We start from the raw sequence: 18,581 nt of genomic DNA, 5'->3' as shown, positions 1-18,581 counted from the left end.
CAGTTTGGGTCCCAGAGCACGGTTTGGGTTTGGGGTCTTGGAGCGCAGTTTGGGTTTTGGGTCCCGTAGCATGGTTTGTGTTTGGGGTTGGGGTCACGGAGCGTGGTTTGGTTTAGGGTCCTGGAGCACAGTTTGGGTTTGGGGTCCTGGAGTGCGGTTTGGGTTTGTGTTTGGGGTCCCAAAGCACAGTTTGGGGTCCTGGAGCCGGTTTGAGTTTGAGGTTTGGGGTCCCGGGCACGGTTTCCCAGCCGGGGGATTTGGGGGTCCCCATTCACGGCGCCCCCCTGGTCCCACGTGCTCGCGCTCCGCCGGCCCCGCCCCTCTCCGCCGGCCCCGCCCCCGCCGCGCGCGAGCCAGGCAGGGGGCGTGGCCTCAGCACGGGCTCGCGCCGCGGAGGGGCGGGGCCAACAGGACCGGCAGGCGAATGACGTCACCGCCCCGGCTACTGCGGCGGCGGCCGGGCTGGAGCTGCTGCTTGTCCGCGGGCGGCCCCGGAGCGGCGGCGAGGGCGGGCGGGCCGCGGGGCTGTTCCTCGGTGCCGCCGCCGCTTCCCCTAATCCCCGGTCCCGGGCAGGACCCGCGGCCCCGGCGCTCGGAGCCGCCGCTCCCCGAGCAGGGCGGGACCGGCGGGGCCGCCCCCGGTGTCGGCGGGCGGGGCCGGCGTTCCTCGCACAAAGCCGTGAGTGCCGCGGAGACCGCACCGGTACCGGCACCGCCCCGATGTGAGCGGGGCATGGCCGCGGGGCATGGCCCGGGGCGGGCGGCGGCGGGCGCGGAGCGCCGGCGGTGAAGATGGAGCCGCGTCCGCCTGGGACCGAGCCCCCGCTGCCCCGGGGGCCGGGACCGGGGCCCGAGCCAGAGCTGGAACCGGAGCCGGAGTTGGAACCAGAACCGGAGCCAGTGCTGGACCTAGAACCCGAGCTGGACCTGGAACCGGAGCCGGACCTGGACTTGCAACGGGAACCGGAGCCGGAGCTGGGACCAGAACCGGAGCCAGAGCTGGACCTGTACCCGGAGCCGGAACAGGAGGAGGCAGATCTGAGCCCGGAGCCGGAGCTGGACCTGGAGCCGGAGCTGGAACAGGAGGCAGAGCTGGGCCCGGAGCTGGATCTGGACCTCTGGGCCCTTGATGCCGCCGCTGCCGGCGCGGAGCCGCCGCCCTGGTGCCCGGGGCAGGCCGGGGACAGCCCGGGCCCGGAGGGCTCCGCCGAGCCCCCGCCCGAGGAGGAGCCGCGCCTCCGGCCGGTCTTCGACGCCCTGGACCGCGACGGCGATGGCTTCGTGCGTGTGGAGGAGTTCGTGCAGTTCGCCACGGCCTACGGCGCCGAGCAGGTGAGCACCGGGCACCTGTCCACCGTGGGCACCGGGGGGCGGCACCGCTTGGTTCCCGGTGGCCCCGCCGCCCCGGGGTGAGGGTGATGGTGGCTTCTGTCCGGGCTGCGGCCCTTGCAGAGCTCAGTGTCCCCAAGGACAGCGCTGGCATCGCCCCGGGTGAAGGGCACGCCGGCCCGAGCGGCCCCCGCTGCGCCCGGGAGGAGCCGGAGCCGCCGGGAGCCCGCGGCTCTTTGTTCTCCATCGCTGCCGCCCCGGGGCTCGCCTGGGCACGGGCACATCCCGGGGCCATCCCGGGGCTGCTCCGTGCCGCCCTTGCTGACCGTGCTCACCCCACAGCGAGAGCATCCCTGCCCTGGCAGCGCCTTGGAGCGAGGGGATCCTTCAGGGCCTCTCCAGCCCAGGCCATTCCCTGGCTCCCTGCTCGCTTGTCGGGCTCTGACAGCCTCAATGCGCATTTTCCCATTTCTGCTGCCCTGTGCCCTGGCCAGCCGCTGTTCCCCTGCCGCAGATCACAGCGATGTAATCTGGAGCTGCCTGGGCTGACCCAAAATGGAGCAAGCTCCGGCAGCGCTCACCAGGGCACGGAGATGGATCTGTTGTGTTTCGTGCATTGGCCTGGGCTGGCATCGCTACCAGGAAAAGGAGATTTATTTTTTTTAAGGAACGCAGGTATTGCTGTGAAGTTTCCCTGTGCCTGCCCAGGTCCGCTCTCGTTCTCCATCCCTGGCTGCTGCGCGGGTATTTAAGTGCCATGACAAAGCAAATCATGTGTGAAGGAGGCTTTCGGTGGAGGAGGGCTTTTTATCCCTGTCCCCCTGCTAGAAACACCTCTCAAAGATAAAACAAAGGCGATTATTTTAGAAAAACAGCCCTGCAGAGTGGAGACAGGGAACTTCTTTGTGTTGCTGAGGGGGCACTCTGTGCCCAGGGGGTCTCAAGGTGTGAGCTCAGGTACCTCTACCTGTGCCAGCAGAGAGGTTTTATTCCTAAATCCTCTCTTCTGCCCTGTCCTTCCAGGCTCCCTGTGCCATCACCATGTCCCACTGCTGTCCCCAGCAGAGGAGGCAGCAGCAGACAGTCCATGGAGGCTCCTGCACACGGTGCCACCTCCCTGGGCACCGTGTGCTTTCGTGTCCCTTGGCAGGAGCAGCCCAAGGACGTGGGAAATGGGGACAGGAGGTGGCAGGTGGCTCTGGGGGTGCAGCTCAGCCCAGCAGTGCCCGGTAACAGTGAGGGGATGGGGCCAGAGCTCCAGAGGGGCCTCACTGAGATGGGAAAACACCTCAGAGCATGGCCTAGGAGGGGCTGTGGGCTGCTAAGGTCACCCCGAAGCTCAGGGGTGTCCCCAGAGGGTTTGTGCCATTGGATGGTGGCCACATGGATCTGGGTGGGAAGGGGCTCTCTGCAGCTCCCTGTTGCTCCTGCTGAGCACAGCCAGTGCTGCCCTAAATGATGCTTTGCAAAGCCATTTCTCTTCAGCTGGAGGCTGGCACGGGCAGCTCCTGGCACAGCTGGGGCTGAGCACCTTGGGGACATTGGTGTGGCAGGTCCTGGGCACTGCAGGGGACTGGCACAGGAGCAAAGGGGATGCCTGTGTGTGCAGGAGGACTTGGTGTGAGTCTGCAGCTTGGAAAGGATCAGGGCATGCTGAGGGAGGAGAGAAGGGGTTGGTCATTGTGTCTGTAAGCTCCCAGCAGATCAAATTTGTCCCTCTGTGATTGCCCAGGCAGCCATCACACCCTGACCCCTCTCCCACAGCACCCCAGGCACGGTTGTGGCACAACCTTTATTTACACCTTGAGGGTCCCTTTTAGTCCCACAAGAATCACTGAGTCCATCCCCTGGCCCTGCACAGACCCCCAACAACCCCACCCTGGGCATCCCTGTCCAAGCTCTCCTGGAGCTCTGGCAGCCCCGGGGCTGTGCCCATTCCCTGGGGAGCCTGGGCAGTGCCAGCACCCTCTGGGGATGAACCTTTCCTGATCTCCACCCTGAGCCCCCTGATGTGTGGAGTAATAAAGGGAGGAGCTCTGGAGGAGTTCCTTGACCTATTTTTTGTGAAGCAGCTGAACTTGGGCCCAAAGTGGGGCTTGTGGCAAATGGAGATCCAGCTCAGGTGGGAGTTAAAGGGCAGGAACATCCCCAGAGGGTAAAACAGAATTCAGGGGACTGAATGGGACCCTGAAGGTGTAAATAAAGGTTGTGCCACAACCATGACTTGAGAGGGGTCGGGGTGTGGTGGCTGCCTGGCTAATCACAGAGGGCAGCTCATGAGGAACAAATTCCAGCCCCTTCCCTTTCCCCTGCCCTCCTGCCTGCTGCCCACAGGGCCGGAACAAATGGCTAAACTGGAGCAGGACCAGCAGCTGATCCCCGAGGCTGGGGAGGGCTGCAGGAGGGGCTCTGTGTGTGTGTGCCCACATGGATGAGGAGCTGGAGAGCAGCAAGTGTTGTCTTTAGCGCTCAGTCAAACACCAGAGGCATTCACGGGCTGCTGAGTGAGCACTGTCAGCTCGTTTGGCTGCAACAATTATTAGCTAAATGTCAAAGGGAAGGCACCAGCTGGCGTTGATTCCATAAGCACCGTGGGATTGGGGGTTTCTGCTCGGGTGAATTGGGTGGTTTTTCTCTCCATGGGGATCAAAAATGGGATTGGGATGGGGTTTTGCTTAAGCAGCTTGGGGTGTTGGAGGGCTCTGTGGGAGAGCTCTGTGGCAGTGCCGCTGGCATGGGGAAGAGATCAGGGCAGAGATAAAGGCAGTTTGTTTTGATCTGCAGAGATAACAGCTGATAGGGATTGAGATCTTGCCAGTACCTTCATCTCCCAAGGGTGATGGGAGCGTGGTGTGGGGGTGACACCTGAGCCAAGGGAAGGGACAGCCTTGGGATGTGCAGAGCCCACCTTGAGCAGGGAAGGGACAGCCTTGGGATGGTCCCCCACAGCCTCTCCCAGGAGGGTGTGTATCCTACACAGATTTGCTCCCATGGACCCCTGATATGCTCCGTGGATTTACAAACAAGAAAGGTCTTGAGGATAACTTAACTTTCCTTGAGAACCACTTGATTTTGCATCCAAAATCCCTGGACTGCTCCCAAACCACCTGGGAGGCAGCTGCCGGGGGTGCTGTGTTGTTATTCCCTCCTTCCTCCCCTTTTTCCCTGCGTTTCTCTGGGATCTGCTGCTCCCTGGAGCCACTGGCTGGGACAGAAGGATGGAGCAAGGCTGGCTTAAACAGGGAGCTGGGGACACACTTGATGTCACTTTTGTGTCACCTTGCAAAGCAGGAGGGGTTGTGTCCTGCACTTCTGGGGGTTGCACAGAACCTAAAACCATTGTGCAACCACTCTAGGTTTAAATTTTTATTCCAAAATGAAATTTTCCTGTAGCTCTGCATTGTGTTTGGCTGGCTGGGGTGACAGAGCCCAAGGCTCTTCTGCCTGGATTCATTTCCAGCAGGCCCAGAGGAGAATGGATTGTTTGTGAGGCTGAGGACAAGCGTCCTGCTGGCACCTTGGGTTGTTTTTCCTTTTCTGTTCTGATCTAACAGACAATTGGAGAAGGAAAAGCCTCTTGCACCACATGATCTCACTGCCTTGGCTCAATTAAGAGAAATCCCAGAGTTTGTCTCACTCGCTTCCAGAGGCTGCTGTTCCAAGGGATCTTCAGCCTTTTTTTTCCCCTCTGGATGATCAGTTTGAGCTTCATTCCAGTGTGATTTATTCTGCTTTCTTTAACATTTCCATCCCTCAACACCAGTCCTGCCACCACATCAGCTCATCCTCAGCTGAGCTCTCCATATTCAGCTTTTAACTTTCCCTCTGGGGATGGTTCCTGAGGGCTTTTATCAGGTTTTTTTTGTACTTTTCTCAGCCTTTTGGAATGGGGTGCCCAGCTTGAGCTGAGAGCTGCAGAACAAATCCCATTTTGGGGCTGGCAGGGATCACTCCAGGCAGCAGCTGCAAAGAATCCTGCACTTGGTTTTTATTTTTGAATAAAGCCATCTGAAAAGCTGGCAGTTATTTCCTGTAATGAGGTCTGGATAGTGTCAAACTGCATTGCAAACCTTTTTAGAGGTTCCCCCTGTGGAGATGCCACTGCTGTTCCTGCTCCCCTCTGATGGATCCCTTGGGAATTGGGTGCTGCATCCAGGGTTTCCTCCTTCCATCTCCCTGCCCATGCTGGCCTGGCAGCTGATTTGGGATCTCCTCCCTCATCCCCTTGGTTTTGTCCCACTTCCCTGTGAAATATAATGATCTGTCACGAGGAAACCCCTTTTTTGTTTTTTATTTTTCCATTTTCTCATGGTTCTTACCCAGTTTGAGCAGAGGCAATGCTGCTTTTATGAAGAGATTTCTAAAATTACCTCTCATGCTTTCACAGGCCAGTGAGGCTTTAATTGCCTCCAACTGTGCTGCTGCTGCTGCTGCACCTTCCAGAGGCTTTAATTGCTGTTTAACTGCATGGAATACCCTGGCCTGGAAGGAGCAGCATTCCAGCTCCTGGGATTTGGTTCCTGCTCTGGGATGGCACTGGGGATGCTCTGGCTGTGCAGGAGGTGCCTGTGGACACCCCTGTGTGCTTTGGAACAGCAACAAATCTGCAATATTTTGCTTGCTTTGAGCAAGGGCACAGTTTTTTTCCCCTCCCCAAAGAAAATCATGGCAGGGAATTTGTGGGTTTGGGGAGTTTGGGTGGGAGCCTTTTCCTCTCCTCCTCCCTCCTCTCCTCCCCTCTTCAAAGGGCTTTTACCACCATCAATAAATAACAGGTCTGTGTGCTCCAGGAGCTCCAAGACAGGAGTTTTTCTTTCTCCCTCAGAGAGGAAAAGGCTTCCAAGCCAACATATTTTGTGTAATTTTGGGCGAGGTGGTGGCTGCTTTGCAAATTCCATTTTCAGCTCGCTTGATTCACTTATAAATATCCCCAAAGCCTCCAAGGAGGAGATGATTCCTGTGCTGCTCCTGGGTTTTTTTAGCTGCTGGGAGTGGTGGGGAGGGCTGGGAGCAGATCAGAGCTGGGCAGAGCTCTGGTGCTGTGTTTGTGGCTGGGATCAGATGGAGGGATGCTTATCCTGCAGGGATGGAGCCTGCAGGGCTGTGAATGCTCAAAGGCTGGGTTTGTCTCTGTGGGCTGGCAGGAGGGTGCTGCTGGTAATTTTATCCCAGCTCCCAGTTTATTAAATCAACCTTTTCATTCTGCCTGGCTCCTGCAGGTTGAGAGTGCAGTGAATGGGGATTTTTGGGAGAGGGACAGGGGATGGAGGGACAGGACACAGGGAATGGCTCCCACTGCCAGAGGGCAGGGATGGATGGGATATTGGGAATTGGGAATTGTTCCCTGGGAGGGTGGGCAGGCCCTGGATCCCTGGCAGTGCCCAAGGAGAGATTGGAGCAGCCTGGGACAGTGGGAGGTCCCTGCCATGGCATGGATGTGGAACTGGATGGGATTTAGGGTCTCTTCCAACCCCAACCATGCTGTGATTTGTTTTGATCAAGGTTAGTTGTGTTCCTCTGGAATTTGGGTTCATTCCTGCAAGTAAAGAAGCCCTGGTTACCCAGGGAGGGATCAGGATCAGCCCCAGCTCTGCAGAGCTGCCCCGTGCTGTGCCTGAGGGGGCTCCCAGGGTGGGCATTGCCCCAGCAGCAGCCAAGGCACCACCTGAGGGTTTTCAGGGTTGGGCTGGAAAGACCTTAAGCCCTGCCCAGCCCATCCCACCCCACTCCCTGCCATGTCCAGGAACACCTCCCACCATCCCAGGCTGCTCCAAACCCCATCAAACCTGGCACTGCCAGGGATCCAGGGGCAGCCCCAGCTGCTCTGGGCACCCTGTGCCAGGGCCTGCCCACCCTGCCAGCGCAGAATCTGTAATATCCAATGTAAATCTCTCAGTTCCAACCCATTCCCCCTTGTCCTGTCACTGTCTGCCTGTGTGAAATTCCTTCTCCCTCTCCTTTATAAACCCCTGTAAATACTGAGAGAAGAGAGGAGGATTCACGAGAAGCTTCCTCTCAGGAGCAGAGTATTTCCTGAGGCTGTGATTGATTAAAATTGGATTGGGGTCACCATAATTAACTGGAATATGATAGTGCACCACAAGACAGGGCTCATTTGGAGCTGCTCTTGCCCACAGAGCCCTCTCCCAAAGCATTCCCAGGCTGCTGATAGCATTATGTAACTCAGCCCAGACAATAATTGATAATCATTACCATTGCCCACAGAATTCCTCTGCACTTTATTCCTGTTTGACTTTCGTTTGTTGCTCATTGTCAGAGGAATGATCTGCTTGGAACCCAGGGGCTTTTTTTTTTTCTTTTTTTTCTTAATTCCTGCCTTTGGAATTTTGCAAAACAAATGAATTCCCTTTAACCTCTGCTGCTGGGCCACCCTCAGCATCCCCTCTGCCATGGCACCAGTGTTTTTCCTGGGAGTGGAGCCTGAACAGCAATGAACCAACACAGTTCCAGCTCTGTGAGTCTGCTGGCAGTGAGGCATGGCTTGCTTCTCCCTGTCCCTCATGCCTGGCTCCACCTTTCCATCATTCCCGTGTGGGTTCCTGGCCCTGTGAGCCCTGGGGGAGCAGTGGGAGCCCTTCCCTCTGTGTGGTTCTGTGAGTTGAGGCACCTGTGGAGAATGGAGGTGCAAAGCTGCCAGACTGGTTCTGCTGGGCTGGCACTCAGGGAGGCTCTGGGGAGCTCTGGGATCCATCTGTGCTCCATCACTGCCAGGGCCACCCCTGAAACGCGTCCCCAGTGCCACAGCCACATCTTTGTGAGCTCTTCAGGGATAGGGACTCCTCACTGCCCTGGGCAGCTGTGCCAGGGCCTGACCACCCCTTCCATGAAGGAATTTTCCCAGTATGCAACCTAAACCTCCCCTGGCCCAGCCTGAGGCTGCTTCCCCTTGTTGTGTCCCTGTTCCCTGGGACTCCCCTGGCTGTCCCCTCCTGTCAGGAGCTGTGCAGAGCCACAAGGAACCCCCTGAGCCTCCTTTTCTCCAGGCTGAGCCCCTTCCCAGCTCCCTCAGCCCCTCCTGGTGCTCCAGCCCCTTCCCCAGCCCTGCTCTCTCCCCTAGACCCCTCCAACCCCTCACTGTCCTTGTCCCTGTGAGGGTCCCACCTGGGTGATGGGTTTAGATGAGCCTGAGGGAGGTTTTGCCTCCCCAAACTGCTGACAATGAGAGTTTGCTGAGGATTGGGAGCCCTGTTCCTCCCCCTGGACCCCTCCAGGTGTGTTTGGTCAGGAGGGCCCAGAGTTGCCCTGGGGCTGATCCCAGGCCTTGTCCCCATGTGCAGGTGCCTGTGGACACACAGAGGGACTCTGCCCTTGGGGATTTGTGCATTTTGTACCTGCAGTGCCTCTCCCACATGCCAGAAGCATTCCCAGCTGTTCCCAGAGTGCAGTCCCTGCTCTGGGTGTGCTCTGAGCTGCTCTCCTGACGAGGTTTTTGGGACATCTGCGGTGCAGCCGGTGCTGAGCCAGCCCAGTGTGCAGGACTTGGTGCTTCCCTCACTGTCCCACATCAGTTAAAGCTCCTCTCAGCTTTGCTTTTCCACTTTCAGATCTTTGCATCTTTCAGTCCCCTTCCACACATGGGGTGGTGCTGGGGCTGATGCTTTAGGTCCAGGCCTGAGGCCTCCAGCAGAGGCAGGACTGCAGCCACAGGGGGAGGAACAGCAGGGATCTCCTCAGGCTGCTCTCAGAATCACTGGTTGTTCATATCCTCGTGTGTTTGTGCTTTGGATCTTCCAGTATTTGTGTGGGAAGGGACCTTAAAGATCACCTTGTTCCACCCCTGCCATGGCAGGGACACCTCCCACTGTCCCAGGCTGCTCCCAGCCCTGCCCAGCCTGGCCTTGGGCACTGCCAGGGATCCAGGGTGGGCACCCTGTGCCAGGGCCTGCCCACCCTCACAGGGAACAATTCCCAATTCCTCATATCCCATCCATCCCTGCCCTCTGGCAGTGGGAGCCATTCCCTGTGTCCTGTCCCTCCATCCCTTGTCCCCAGTCCCTCTGCAGCTCTCCTGGAGCCCCTTCAGGCCCTGGCAGGGGCTCTGAGGTGTCCCTGGAGCTTCTCCTCTCCAGGTGAGCACCCCCAGCTCTGCCAGCCTGGCTCCAGAGGGGCTCCAGCCCTGGAGCAGCTCCATGTCCTTATGCTGGAGGCCTTGGATGTGCTGGTGGCAGAGGCAGCTCCAGGCTGAAGGAGAGCTCTGTATCCACAGGGCAGTCCCAGCTCACATCAGTGGTACCTGGCAGGAACCCTGTTCTGGGATCCCAAAATTCCAAGGCCAAGGAGCAGCCCTGAAGGTGCCATGGAGCCATGGCAGTGCCAGCCTGGGCTCCCTGCATGGCTCACAGCTCCAGGAATGGTCCCTTCTCCCAAATCTTGGGTTCTGATGAGGCTCCCATTCCCTGCAGAGCTTTTGCTGGAGCTGGTGTGGGCAGAGTGAGTTAATAGTGGTCCTGTGGGTTGTGGGGGAGGAAAGAGGAGGGGACAGGAGCAAGGAGAGCCATGGGGACAATTCCTGCCAAGTGCCACTGGTGCTGAGCTGGAGGCTGGGTGCTGGCTCCATGGGGAGAGCAGCTGGAGAGCCCAAATCCCTGTGAGTGGTGGTGGATCCTGCCCTGGAACACTGCTCTGCTGGGGCTGGGCTGGGCTTTTCCTCCAGGGACCTGAGGATGGGACAGCCTGTCTGGGTTTGAACAGCCTGGTGTCTGCTGAGGAAGGCAGGAGCCTCCCCTGAAATGGAAAATGTAAACCCCCTCCCTCTGAATTATTGTAATTTTGAAATTAATGGGCTTTCAGGCAAGGATATGGGAGTAGGAATAACAGTTCTTTACTAGGAAAATTAAAAATACAAATGCAATAGTACAAAGAAAAAGAAAATACAGTGACAGAGTCAGAGCATGCCCTGCCCCCTGTGTGTCAGGGGGTGTCCCAGCCCCATCCCACGGGGGCTCAGCCCTCCTGCAGTGCCAGCTGTGGCTCTGCTGCAGCAGGATCCTGCACAAGGGGGGAGTTTTCCTCTGCAGCTCCAGGGCTGCTGCAGATGGGCCTGGGCTCCCTCTGGCCATGCAGGGCAGCAGAAAGCTGCTCCTCTGGCAATGCAGGGGGCAAAGGCTGCTGTGCTGTGCCAGGCTCAGATTGGATCCAGGGAGGAATGCTTGGCTCCTGCCCTGGGCACAGCATCTCCCCATGGGATGGTGGGATTGGATCAGCCCTGCAGGGACACTCAGTGGCCATGGACAGCAGAGATCTCCTGGAGGGAGGGTTGGCTGGGGGAGAGATAAAGAAAAAACTGCCCATGGACAGCAGAGAATTGCCCCAGCTCTGACAGATTAAACAGAATAAACAACCCCAGCCACATCTTCCAGCCTGAGACAGCCCCAGTGGGTCAGGATGGGGCTCCTCCTGGCTGTGGCCTTGGTCCAGGCACTTTATTCCTGATTTTGGTCAGGATTTTTCCCTCTCTAGGGAGAAAACTGCTCCTAAAGCAGGGAATTGTGGAGGCTGCTGGGAGACTTCTCTCATCCAGCTTCTTCCAGTGCCAAAGCAAATTCCCTTTTCCCAGGAATGCCAGAGTGACTAAAGTGCCTTTGCTCCCTGTTCCCACATCCTGGGATCCTGTTGAAGCTGAAGCACTGAGGGACAGTGGTATTTGTTGGGAATTTGTGTGCTGGGCACACAAACATGAATTCCTGAGTTCCTTTGTGTGTCCTGGTGTGTCCCAGCTCCCTGTGGCATGGGCTGGTGACAGCTCTGGGGGTGTCCTGTCAGGGAATGGCTCCCACTGCCAGAGGGCAGGGCTGGATGGGATATTGGGAATTGGGAATTGTTCCCTGTGAGGGTGGGCAGGCCCTGGATCCCTGGCAGTGCCCAATGGGGGCTTACAGCTTTGTTTCCAGGCTGTTCCCTGTTTGGCAGCAGGGTGAGCAGCCTCAGACCACCCCAATTTATTTATTTTTAATATTATTTTTAATAACACATTGTAGCTTTCCAGAAGAAAGAGCTCCTGTTCCCCCTGTGCAGTGTCCCGTGGTGAAATGCCAGGGCTGTTATGTTGTGTTTGAGTCACTGCTGCTGCTGGAAGGGCTCCTCAGCCTGTTCCTGCTTCCTCCTGTCCCCTGAGGAGGAGGAGGAGAGGCAGAGGGAGAGGAGCTGCGTCATCTGGCAGGGCCTGGCTGTGGAAAATCCATCTGCCAGAGTGCAGGGGAAGCTGGGCTCCAGCAGCATGTGAGCAAGGAGCCCAGAGCTTTTAGAGAGCAGCAAAGGGTGAGGCTGCTGTGGGCACAGGGCTGCTCTGCCATCCCATATCCCAAACAAACACAGCACAAAATCCCCTGCAAACACAGAAACCGGGTGATCTGATTGGAGAAGGTTTTTCTGCACTGATGGGGGGGATGACACCCAGCCCCAGCCTGGCTGTGGAGGCTGGTGGGGATGTCCTGTGTCCTGTCAGTGTCCCTTGGCTCCCTTTTGCCTGGCCACATTCCCTGTTTTTTCCAGGGGAGTGGCTGCTCTTCACCCTGCTCTTCACCCTGTGTGTGTGAGGAGTTTACAGCTGGGGGATAAACCAAAATTTGGATATCCTTGTGGAATTATTTCCCTGTGTTTGCTACATGGATGCAGCAAGCAGCTAAATCCTCTCTGGCTGCTTGGAGCTCTGGGACTGCTGTCCTGGCAGGGAGGGTGCACAGTGTCACAGACATCTTTTATGAAAAATCCTTTCCTTAAGATTTTTTCCTCCTGAGAAGCTGAGAGGCCTCAGGAACAAAATGTAAACATTGATTATCTGCTGCTGTGGAATGCAACAGGTGCATCTGTGATTGGTCTCATGTGGTTGTTTCTGATTAATGGCCAATCACAGTCAGCTGGCTTGGACAGAGAGTCTGAGACAGCTGCCTTTGTTATCATTCTTTCTGATTCTATTCTTAGCTTAGCTAGCTTTCTGATGAAACCTTTTCTTCTATTCTTTTAGTATATGTGGCATATTCATACACTTCATACATGATGCATAAATTCCATTCAAACACAGGATTCTGTCTGGTCACTGTCAACTTCTTCCTCTGAATCCTAACAGCGCCTTCAAGGCGGGAAGAAGTTCATTTCTTCTGATAAGAGAGAAAAATTCTTTTTCTCTGAAAGATTCAGGTGTCCTGTGGCTGCTATCTCACTGCCAGTCCTTTCTTTTAAACAAAGCATCGTACATAGCATTGTTTCTATTTTAACAATTTTTATAACCTAAATCTATATTTACCACAGTACTTAAGAGAATTACTCCAGCATTACTTTCTAACACAACACATATAATATTCATTTTAATATTTGCAAAAAGCCAATCATAAAATACATGCATTTTTCACAGTATAGTTTTAATGTAATATATATCATAAAATAATAAATCAGCCTTCTGAAACATGGAGTGAACATTCTCATCTCTTCCCTCATCCTGGGACCCCTGTGAACACTGTCACAGCACAGAGCAGAGCAGGTTTGTGGAACCTTCCCTGAAGGGTCCATGGGGAGTTTTGGGAGCTTTGGTTTTGAAGAGGAGCATGCTGGGGGTGGAATAGGAGCATTCTGGACACCCTGGTTTGGAGCAGGAGGGCTCTTGCTGTGCAGCAGGGAATTCTCTTGTGCTCTGAGCTGCTCCTCCAGGCTGTGTGGGCACCCATGCCATGGTGGCACAGAGGTGGGCCTTGCCTGGCAGCCTGGCACACCCCTGCAGAGCCATGGGGCAGATCCAGGCTGTTTCCTGCTTTGGGAGGTGCCATGGGCTGTTCCTTGCTGTGCTGATGCCTTCACGCCCAGAGCTTCCAGTCCCTCAGCTCCTGGGCTTCCCAAACCATGCATGGCATCTCAGCCTCTTCTGCCTTGCTCCAGGAATCTACCTGTGAGCCTTTGATCCCTTCTGGGCTCCTTTTCCCTCTCTGGGAGTGTGCTGTGTGTCCTTCACACAAACAGCCCTTTCTGGAGCTGCCTGAGGAGGTGCCAAAGGGAGGGGAATAACCTGAAGCAGCTCTAAAAAATGAAACGAGTCTTTATGCTTTGCTGGGCTCTGGTTCAGGCTTGTTTGTGGTACAATAAGCTCAGTTTTGCCAGGGTGGCAGGCACAGCAGGGCTGGGCCAGGCAGGTTCCTTCTGTCCTGCTCAGCTGCTGCTGTTTGCAGCTCCAGCTCACTGTCCCTGTGTCCCCCAGAATCACAACATTTGGAGCTGGGAGGAGCAGCTCCCTGCCCCACCCCAGCTGGAGAGAGCCCAGGGCAGCCCCTGGCAGAGCTGGGGGTGCTCACCTGGAGAGGAGAAGCTCCAGGGACACCTCAGAGCCCCTGCCAGGGCCTGAAGGGGCTCCAGGAGAGCTGCAGAGGGACTGGGGACAAGGGATGGAGGGACAGGACACAGGGAATGGCTCCCACTGCCAGAGGGCAGGGATGGATGGGATATTGGGAATTGGGAATTGTTCCCTGGGAGGGTGGGCAGGCCCTGGCACAGGGTGCCCACCCTGGATCCCTGGCAGTGCCCAAGGCCAGGCTGGGCAGGGCTGGGAGCAGCCTGGGACAGTGGGAGGTGTCCCTGCCATGGCAGGGGTGGCACTGGGTGGGCTTTAAGGTCCCTTCCCACCCAGATAATTCAGTGATTCTCTGACCCATGTATGAGTTACAGCCTGTACATTGTGCTTGGGGAGGGTGAGTGTGCCAGGCCATGGGAGGATTCAGTCTGGGATGTGCCCATGGGTGTTTTGTGCTGCTTTCCATCCTGGAGGGGAGCACAGGGAAGCAAACCACAGAAATCCTGGATTCACACACTTAGAAATTCTGGATTTCTGAGCCTGGGCAGCCTCTGGAACCAAACAGCCCCATCACACCTGGGTTTGCTGCAGGGTGCTTTGCCACAGCAGGCAAAAAACCATTCAGCATCTTAAAATGCCTCATCCTCAGTGTGTGACCTCCTGGAGTGTTTGATTGGGTTGGGTTTGTAGGGGTTTTTTTTGTTTTTTTTCGGTTTTTTTGTTTGTTTGTATGTTTTTTGGTTTGGTTTGGTTTGGTTTTTTTTGGTTGGTTGGTTGGGGTTTTTTTTTTTTTTTTTTTTTTTGTTTTGGTTTGTTTTTTTTTTTTTTTTTTTTTTTTTTTGGTTTTTTTTGGTTTTTTGGGTTTTTTTGGTTTGGTTTTTTTCCTTTTTTTTTTTTTTTTTTTTTTTGTTCAGATCAGCTCCAGACCCTGGGAAGCTCCTGCCCCTGTTCTGCAGGACAGCAAGGGTGGCTCTGTGGTGGCACTGGGCCCTGTCCCCAGGGTGGCTCCACCCAGGTGTGTGTGTTTTACCTGAGCAGCAGCCAGGCTCTAAACCTTTCCCTCTTTCTTGATTTAAGCCAGCCTCCTGCCCCTGAGCCGTGTTTGGAAGGGTGAGAACAGGTTTCCCTTGTCATCAGAGGAACAGAAGCCACAAACAAAGGCTTGGAGGGTGGAGGAAGAACCCTCTTGAAGTTCATTAAACAAATAAATGTTTAGAGCAGAGCATGGTGGCTGCTGAAGCCTTTGAGCACTTAGGGAGCGACAGGAAATGTGGAACACTTGAGACAAACAATTAAATTTGGATTAAAACCATCTCAGCGTAACTTATATTCCTGCTAATGTTTCCAAACCATCCTTGAAGTTGTTTGTTTAAATACATTTTTATGCTTCAGTGGCAACAATTGAGGGATAATTTGGAAATGTCACATTTGGCATTTGAGAACACACTTAAATAGCACAAACTGAGGCTCCTGCTGAGCAGGGAGGTGTTCCTGCCTCCAGATACCCATGGAGCTGGTGGGGTCAGGCCAGACTGGTCCTGTACAGACCAGAGGAATTTCTACCAGCAGGGAAAATCTCAGGTTTCTGTGGTTGAGATGACCCCAAGGTATTAAAGAATCTTTTTTCCCAGCCCCTTGACTGAGGAAGAAGTTGAGATTCCTCAGTTCTGCTTTCCAAGGTTGTTTATTTTCTCTTATCTGTTCCATTCTTTCTCTGACCTGCTGAGATCTGTCCTGCAGGTTGGGTTGTGGCACAGCCCCTGCCCTTGGGTGGTGTTGGCTTTTTATACTAAAAACTACCTGTATTTATTTACAATAATTTCCCCATACCTATCACCTATGTTAGACAGTCTGTATCTATTCTAAGCCAATCCAAAAGTGCCACCATCACAGCAGAAGATGGAGGACAAGAAGAAGAAGAAGAAGATGAAGAAGAAGAAAAGAAGGAAACAAGAAGAAGAAAAGAAGACAACGAAGAACAAGAAAAAGAAGAAGGACAGGACACACCCAGATTCCTCCATCTTGCCTCTTGAACTCCCATTCTAAATCCCTAAAATTCTACTTTTTCACCCTTGTGAAAAATTCACAAGGGTGAATTGTGACAAATTCACTATCATTCTACTCAAACTCTTGCGACTTGTAAATCCTCACACAAAGTTGGGAATTGTTTCCATGGGCTAAAATCAAAGCCAAAGGTGTTTTTGGTGTTTGTGACTCTGTGCCAAGGTCTCTGAGTGCCCTGCCAGTCTTCCAGGGCAGCCAGAGGAATGTGCTGGGTTCCCACAGGAAAATAGCCCAAAATTCCAGCTGTGAGTGCTGCAGGTGGAGGAGATCTCCACAGCTCACTCCAGGCCTGGCTGGGTCTGTTTGTCCTGGTTTCTTGTGGCTGTGGGCAGGAAGGATGTGGGTCCTCAGGCTTCTTTGGCTGCCAGCTCTATCAAACACATTCTGGCTTTTTTTTCCTGCCTCCTGGTGAATTTGGAGGGTTTGAAGGAAAGTCTTCTCCTCTGCAGGCTCCTGATGAGTGGGGAGATCTGGTCCTCAGCATCAGCTTTGGGCTGCTGCTGGCTCACAGCTGGCCTGGAGATCTCTTCCTCCCCCTTCCAAAAGGGGAAAAGAGGAGTTTGGTGGGGAGGGAATTTGCTGCTGTCCATTCTGTATTTGCATTTTCCACTCTGGTATTCCCTGCAGAAGGAGCCTGGGAGAGGCTTTGGGGCAAGACTGGGCGAGAAACTGCCCCAAGGAGGTGATGAACAGCAAAAGCTGTGGCAGGCTGAGAGCTTTCCTCTTGGATTCCTGGGAAAAGGAGGATTTGTTAGGCAAGAGGGTTTGTAAGCCAAGGATCTCTTCCTGGGAAGAGGATCTGTCTTCCCTTTGGGAATTTGCTCACTTTGCTCCTTCTCTGTCTTGGTTTGTGGGTGATTTCTCTCCCATTCCTCTGCTTTTTAATACTTGCAGGTTTATCCTTACCATAATTTATTATGGTTTATTTATTATTTATTTATAATTTTAAAATTTATTATTTATTTAATATTTGCAGGTTTATCCTTACCATAATTATTCCCCTGCTGAACACAGGGGAATATAATATATAATCCTTCTACCTTAAATAGGAGCTCTGATTATTTCTTCTGTGGTCAGAAAAGATGAGAACAAACCAGGCTGGGGTTTCCTTTGTCTCCTGCTCGGGAAGGTGTCTGGATGCTGCAGTGCTGGAATCTGGGGATGAAGGGATGGGAGGGATGAAGGGATGGGAGGGATGAGCTGATCTCTGGGCCAGATTAGGGAGAAATGTTGCAGAAAACATCTTCACCAGGCTTGCTTGTTAAATTAAATAGAGACTGAGCAGGCTGGATCTGCCTGCTGAGCTCCTCCTGGAGCTTTGGGAGAGCAAAATCCTGGCAGCAGCCCTGGGTCAGCGCTGCCACTTGTGAAATAAATAATGCACTGCTCACTCCCAATTGGCCAGGGCTGCTCCCTGCAATGAGATCCTCCCCTCGGGGGTGTTTTAAAGGTTACTTAATTAGGTGTAATTGCAGCAGAATAGAGACCTGCTTTGAGGTTCTGAGTGCTCTGTGGAGTGCCAGCTCCTTCAGAAGGGAGATGCTGAGAGCAGGGCTGGGGCCTGGCTGTTTATGGTGATGAACCACAGCAGCGGAGGGCTGGGAGGCTGTTCCTGGCTTTGGGAATGCTGCAGCTGTGCTTCCCATCCCTGCAGCAGTGTGGGGATGTGCTCTGAGCCCACAGAAATGCTGCATTAGCAGGGATCAGAGCGTTCCAGCTGATCCCACTGCAGCCCATGGGCTCGGGGAGTGGGCGATCTGTCCTCTGTGGGACAGCTGTGTCTTTGGCACAGCCCCTTTGGTTTGGCTGCAGGAATTTCAGCAGTTCCAGCCTGTTTCCCAAAGGTGAAAAAAGGATACTCTGCCTTCTGTCATCAGCATTTAAAAATATTTCACATTTTCCTTTGGTTTAGCCCTGAGAGGCAAGGTGGGTTTTTAGGGAGCTTTGGCTCATCCCTGGTGTTAAACACAGAGGGTGGAGGTGCTGCATCCACCTTTGTGTCACCATGAGAGGTTTTACACGGGGTGTTCCCGCTCAGGTGAGCTCCTGTGGGCCACACACCTGCCTGAGCAGAGCTGCTGGGAGCCCTCCCTCCTTTGGAGCGCTAAAAACGCCTCACTTTGGCACTTCTGCTCGTCCTTCCCTCTGCCTGAGTTCAGGGATTGTCTCAGTGCAGAGATACAGGATGTTCAGAGCAGATCTGGGCTTCTGGCAGGCAGAGGGGAGTAATTAAAGTTACATGAGAAGTGCTTGGATTTTCATGTCCTGCCACAGCCAAGCAGGACACCAGGACCTTTTTCCTTTTTTCCTTTTTTCTTGTTTTTTTTTTTCCTGTTTTCCTTTTTTCCCTTTCCCCCCCCTTTTCCCGTTCTCCCCCTTTTTTTCCTTTTTCCCTTTTTTCTCCCCTTTTCCCCCTTTCCCCCCTTTTCCCCTTTTTTCCCTTTTCCCCCCTTTTGCTGTTTTCCCCCTTTTTCCCTCCTTTTCCTCCTTTTTCCCCCTTTCCCCCTTTTTTCCTTTTTCTCCTTTCCCCCCCTATTTCCCCTATTTTTCCCATTTTCCCCCATTTTCCTCCCTTTTTCCCCCTTTTCCCCATTCCTTTCCCCCTTCTTTTCTGCCTTCTTTCCCCCCTTCCTTCCCCCTTCCTTTTCCCTTTTTTCCTTTTCCCTCCCCATTTGCTTGGGTATTTTGAGGTCTTTATCAGGAATCTGTCAGTACTCTTTCCTCCTCTTTTCCCCCTTTGGATTTGCCCCCAGACTCTGTAGATTAGAGCATCCCTGAGGGTTGATTTCATTCCCAGGGCAGGACACGGAAGCACCATCCCTGTGGGACCCCACATGATTTGATGCTCTGAGCTCCACCAGCTCTTCTTAGGGGTGCTGTGGCCACTGGAAAT

The 18,581-nt window shown here is 54.4% G+C and overlaps 1 protein-coding gene across 4 annotated transcripts in view; it reads left to right on the top strand.

Annotated features, from left to right (window-relative positions):
* The first annotated feature begins 460 nt into the window (after positions 1 to 460).
* Positions 461 to 18,581, top strand: part of RAB11FIP3 (RAB11 family interacting protein 3) — an 86,961-nt gene continuing 68,840 nt past the window's right edge. For 2 of the 4 annotated variants that reach the window (XM_064725466.1, XM_064725464.1), the window contains exon 1: positions 465 to 1,332. In XM_064725466.1, coding sequence (XP_064581536.1) covers positions 793 to 1,332 — 540 coding nt within the window. In that variant the 5' untranslated portion in view covers positions 465 to 792. Of the gene's footprint in view, positions 1,333 to 18,581 lie in introns of all 4 variants that reach the window. The other 2 variants (XM_064725465.1, XM_064725473.1) reach the window with 2 other exon arrangements.

The sequence above is a fragment of the Zonotrichia leucophrys genome, chromosome 14, assembly GCF_028769735.1.
Source record: "Zonotrichia leucophrys gambelii isolate GWCS_2022_RI chromosome 14, RI_Zleu_2.0, whole genome shotgun sequence".
NCBI lineage: Eukaryota > Metazoa > Chordata > Aves > Passeriformes > Passerellidae > Zonotrichia > Zonotrichia leucophrys.
Note: the sequence above shows the minus strand (reverse complement) of the source record. Positions and strands in the feature narration are given on the sequence as shown.